Consider the following 5920-nt stretch of genomic DNA (forward strand, 5'->3'; position numbering starts at 1 on the left):
GTTCCGGAAGAATGGCGATTTTATAAAGGTAGAAATAACCCTTTTTGATCTCATGAAATAACCGTGTTTACAAACACAGTTAAAAAGCCGATGGCTAATTTATTATAAATTCACAGTAAATGAAATGGAAAAACGGTTTCCTGCAATTTTTGGAATAATAACATTGGTTTTATTGTGTGCTGGAGCTTTCTCTCCCTGGTGGTTTGCCTTTGACACTGCTGAAGTACGTGCTAAAATGAGTGGAGAACGCCATCATTCTTCAGACAGTATAATTGAAGTACATATGGGATTATTTTATTGTGTTGCTATAGGGGAAGATTTTAGAAAACTTGTGGGGTATGGAGATTTTATTGGATCCAACGCTATAAGTATGTACTTTTGTTATTATATTGGTTGGATAAAAGCATTCATGACTATATTTATTTTTATAAATTATGTACGGGGAATACAAATGAGACATGAACTAAACAAAAAAATCAATCAAAATAATCATAAGCATCTACACGTAACTTTTTGCATGACATGAATTCATGTATTTTAATTTTATCCCATTGAAAAACGCAGTGTGCTTATGCAGACATTGATTGGGAATTTATTTGTAATCAAATGTGTTATATTGAAGTACAGAAATAATTAGTTCATAAATGTACAAAGAGATCCGTACTAACAGTATAATTCTACCAACCTGTTCAATTCATATAATTTTGCGTAATATAAAATTCAAATTTAGCATTAAATATAAAATCTTTTAACATTGATGATAATGATAGAATGGTATTTTAAGTAAAACAGCAAATTAAAACAATTTATGTATTCTGTAATTTGTTGGGCTCTTTTTCTTTATTCTTTATACTTTTGCGAAATATTTCTAATCTTTATTTTTTTTCGCTGTTGCCATGGATACACCAAAGATGAATACATTTAACCATTCAACTACTAGATATTAGTTCTATGGGGAAAAAACCCACTGATTACATACATATGCACACGATATGACACAAACAGCAGGCTTGATTTGAAAGCAAGGAAAAGGGGACAGTAAACTTTATGTATTTTGCTATCTAACTAAAAGAGCAGTACATGTAAAACTATAACATATTAGCGTCGTTCACTCTTAGAAAGTTTTTATAACTAATAGGACCTCTTTGTTGCGCTTATGCACGTCTCTCATACTTTTGATTTGGATTTTGGATTAGGGACTACGGTTTGAATTTTCCTCGAAGTTCAGTTTTTTTTTTTTTAATGATTTTGTTTCATGCTGCCTACACAGTGGTCCCCGTTTCATCCACATCCTCACCTAGATTTCTCTGCGCCCGTTGATGTCTATGCCTTCTTGTTGGTCTTCTGTGCTCAATTCAAGCTCCGTTACAGCTATTACCCTGTCTCTCTGAACTCTAACCACCTTGCCCACTAATCAAACTGCTTTATTTCTATGTAGATATTTACTGAGAACTTCGTTGTTGTACTGAATCTAACCAAATAAACGATAGTGTGTTATGGGACACAGATAATGCACAAGCTTGCATGTAACATTATATAAGACATTTCTAAGAACGGCGAATATGACGTTACCCAAATTCGCACTCGATCTGTGTTGGAAGGTAATAAGCATTGTGTATACGTTTCATAAAATTTGGTTAAGACAAAATAAGATTAGAGAACGGAAACTAATTGTGTTGACGTACATACGTTCTTACGGACAGACAATGGTATCATTTGTAAATGCCCTCTCCGGTGTAGCGGGTCATAAAAAAATAATCAGACGTTTCTATTATTAAATTGTACATACCGGATCAATTCCCGACTATCCCTACAACCCCTATACGATTAGGTCGAGCAGGTCTAGTTGAGATCAGGTTGAAATTTTAGTTCATTTCGTCTAGCTAGTCGAGTAAAGATAGTGTAACGATCGCGAATTGGTCGCAATTATCGAATATGTATTCAATTTGTGGTCGTGATGGAGTCGTGAAAGGGCGAGTTAAGGTCGTGTACAGTCTGATAGCAGTCGGGTATAAGTCGTAAACAGGCCCGATGAAGAATTTGGTAATGCTTGGGCTCGATCGTGGAAACTTGAACAATCGGGATCATCGAGTTGATCTGATCGGCAGTGTGAACCTAACTTTAACGAGTAACAGAAACTGTGTCTATTACAAAACACAGGCACGCGTGTTTTATTATAATTTACAATCATCTTTGTATTATGATTAACATAAACTTCTCTAATTTGTAGCTATTGGTTTGCTTGAATACCAGGTAGAAGTTATCCTGGGAATAGTCCTAAGTTTAATATCAGTCATACTGACTTTTACATACAAAAAAGAAGGAACAAAAAGTGTTTTGGTTGCTATATTCATAATGTACATCATAGCAGGTCAGTAGTTAGTGTTTTGTCACAAAGGGGGGGGGAGGGGGGGGGTGTCGAATGTGTTTGAAGAATATAAAAAAGACCACAACATTAGGTTGATTTCTGAAAAATATATTCAACAGCAGTGTATCCCAAACTCTTGTCTTACAGACAAAAAAAATCATTCGGTCAGACAGAATTATTAATATTGTTTGGTTGAATTTATAGTAAAAAAGTCAAAATTCTTTTCGGTGAGACAAACCCTAAAGTATATAGATGTTGGCAAGCTAATACAGATTTGTCCTTGATCAATTCATAAAATGTCATTTGGTAAGCGCTGTACGGTGTAAAATTTTGACAAAACATGCAAAATTAGCACTTATTACCAACAGCAATAATATTTTAGGTAGGCGATATAAATTCTTTTCTATTCAAGTTACAGTTGGATTTTACAATTTTACAATTTTATATTGTGAGTGAAACACACACCGGTTAAATGTTTTAGTAAAAAGTATGTTTAAACCGTGAGCAGGTAGTGCTACCTGTGTGAAGGAGCGTCACCTGTTTCAATACAATTCTGTATTATGTTTTTTTCTCGATACTTTTAAAGAATCTTTAAAAGAGGACAATAAAATTGGTCTTGGTCTGTTTACTTTCTACAAAGGTATTGAAGCTTAAGATTTACGTTCATATACAGTTTTTAAAAGGCCTGATGGGACCAAACCATTCTATTTTACAGCAGAGAAAAACATAGTATAGGAGATTCTTACTCTGTTTAATTCTGTTTTCTATTTATTTTTGAATGTGCACACTTTTTTTACATCCGAACTATGCAGATTTATTGAGGGTTTTATGATTTACACATTTTTTATTAACGTTCGTTTCTACGCCTGTCCATCACATAATTTAATAAAGTCGAAACTAAAACGATTGAAAAAGAAAATCAAGTGAAAAACAGTAGGTAGTAAAAATGAATGGAAGTGTCTAACTCTGTCGAATTAAAGTTTACATTGCTTTATTATAGATGCATGCATTGACAAGAAAAAATTGCTAAAAAGTCCACAAAAATACTGCAAGATATCGGATAAACAAAACTTAACTTTTATGAGCGAGAAATGATACCAAACCTGATTCAATAGTAAAAGAAAATCAGCAGACAGTTGATGCAATGCATGCATCATTAAATTAAAGAGATCGGTATAAAAATTAGTGTGCATGGTTTTCTTATAAACTTCGATGTATTCATTTTCGTGGTGTAAGGAAAACTTGCATATAGTTACGATACTGTTGTCAGGTCATTGAAGATTGCATATTTTGGCGTTAATATTGATTCACTTATAGGGTCTTTGCATCGGAACTAAACACATTTATTCAAAAACCAGTTGTTGGCATGACACGGATTATGTTCTTCTCATATATGTTATGATGGTATGATACTAAACCCCTAACGGGAAGGATTGTGCCTGATGTTCATATGATGAAATCATAATCTTTCCGTCAATTTCATTGAAGTCTGGAGCTGGCATGTCAGTTAACTGCTAGTAGTCTGTTGTTATTTATGTTTTATTGTCATTTTGTTTATTTTCTTTGGTTAAATCTTCTGACATCAGACTCGGACTTCTCTTGAACTGAATTTTAATGTACGTATTGTTATGCGTTTACTTTTCTACATTGGCTAGAGGTATACGGGGAGGGATGAGATCTCACAAACATGTTTAACCCCGCCGCATTTTTGTGCCTGTCCCAAGTCAGGAGCCTCTGGCCTTTGTTAGTCTTGTATTATTTTAATTTTAGTGTACAATTTGGAAATTAGTATGGCGTTAATTATCACTGAACTAGTATATATTTGTTTAGGGGCCAGCTAAGGACGCCTCCTGGTGCGGGAATTTCTCGCTACATTGAAGACCTGTTGGTGACCTTCTGCTGTTGTTTTTTTCTATGGTCGGGTTGTTGTCTCTTTGGCACATTCCCCATTTCCATTCTCAATTTTATTGCATATTCGTGGATATTGAATTCGTGGTTTTGCATACATTCCTTAATAAATTTTGTAATTCGTCGAACATTCAAATTCGTGGTTCCCCCGTTTCCACGGAATCCACGAAAATTGGAATCCAACGAATATTAATGAATCCACAGTATTAGATTCAACCTTTATCTCAAAAATATTGTATTTCACTCAAGCAGTTGATACCAATTTGCAATTGGTCATGAATGGCTCGAGGTTCTGGCAGTGAAGTTTAATGACAACGACTCTTAAGCGATTTGTTAACATTCCCTACATAGAAAGATAAGGACGAGTATTTCATGGTTGTTGACAGTGTTTAAATTAATTACCCTTGTATTTGGTAAAACTTGAATTTTGACTTTTGAGAGTAATAAGAATACAAAAACAAATGTAGTTGATTACTGCCACAACTGTAAAAATCAGTATACAATATTTGTCAAACATGCTAGGAATAAAATATGAACTTATTAAAATGTCACTCTTATTTGATTTAATTTTCATTCTCCAGCATCTTATAGTATAATTGCAGGAAAAGCATTGTTTACCGTAAACAAGTGCATCTTCAAAGGTTTCATCTCTTTTTCAGGAATATCTACATTTTTAGCAGTCGGGCGTTGGCTTACCCGCATGATACATGTATCTTTTCATATGCACTCACTCATACCCATGGGCGTCCCATACTCTTTGATTTTAAGTGGTGTTGGAGCCTTTTTTTGTGGGATCATAATGATATATGTTAGCCGCATGTACTGCCAGCACACCGCTGCTAGACCAGCCCAAGGGGGTCAGGTGTATTCTGGTGTTGCAATGACCGAATATCCACAAACACAGCCGTATACAGAAGGGCCGCTGCCATATGGACAAGGGCTTCCGCCATATCGACAAGACCCACCACCATATCGACAAGACCAGGAGAAACATAGAATCGTATAGAACTATGGTAATTGTGGTAGCGTACCTCGTAAAGAATAATAACAAAAATGATTTGTGCGTCAACCAATCAATGCAATTTGTATATGAAAATATAAAATGACGATTGATAAGTTAACTTATACCAATACTGTTATTATAAAATTTAATGTACATTTTATATATGATATTCAAAAGCACACACGTATAAACTTAAAAGAAAATAAATGGTATGAAAAATGCATTCGTTGGTTGGCCTCTGTAATTGCATCAATATCATGCAATTTCCGCAAGTTGCATGCAGTTTCAGTTGGTCGGTATACATGTGAGGTTGTCACTTTCTTTGTCGTGTGCAGTAATAAAGCGTCTCTATAACTAAAAGGATCCGAAGTTTACAATACTGTACGGTTGTTCAATGATTGATTGGTTATAGCTTGCATTATTTCCAGTGACAATTATTTTATGTATATTATGGACGAGAAAAATATAACTTTCATTTGAAAAACATTAAACAATTACATTACATTTCAAGTATCCATAATTTGATAAGCAGACAACAATCGTAATGCACTTCAATTGTTCGTGCAAGCAATATAAAATGTGCTTCTATAAAGACGTCCCGCAGTGGCGCATCCAATATTTAAAAAAAAGAGGGGGCACCT

General features: G+C 34.5%; 1 protein-coding gene across 1 annotated transcript; it reads left to right on the plus strand.

Moving 5' to 3' along the window:
• Positions 1 to 5502, plus strand: LOC139485618 (uncharacterized). The gene is made up of 3 exons (XM_071270235.1): positions 1 to 368; positions 2231 to 2371; positions 4936 to 5502. The coding sequence occupies exons 1-3, from the start codon at positions 125 to 127 to the stop codon at positions 5280 to 5282; spliced, it is 732 nt and encodes a 243-aa protein (XP_071126336.1). The 5' UTR covers positions 1 to 124; the 3' UTR covers positions 5283 to 5502.
• Positions 5503 to 5920: the final 418 nt, after the last annotated feature.

Source organism: Mytilus edulis, chromosome 8 (genome assembly GCF_963676685.1).
Source record: "Mytilus edulis chromosome 8, xbMytEdul2.2, whole genome shotgun sequence".
NCBI classification, from domain to species: Eukaryota; Metazoa; Mollusca; class Bivalvia; order Mytilida; family Mytilidae; genus Mytilus; species Mytilus edulis.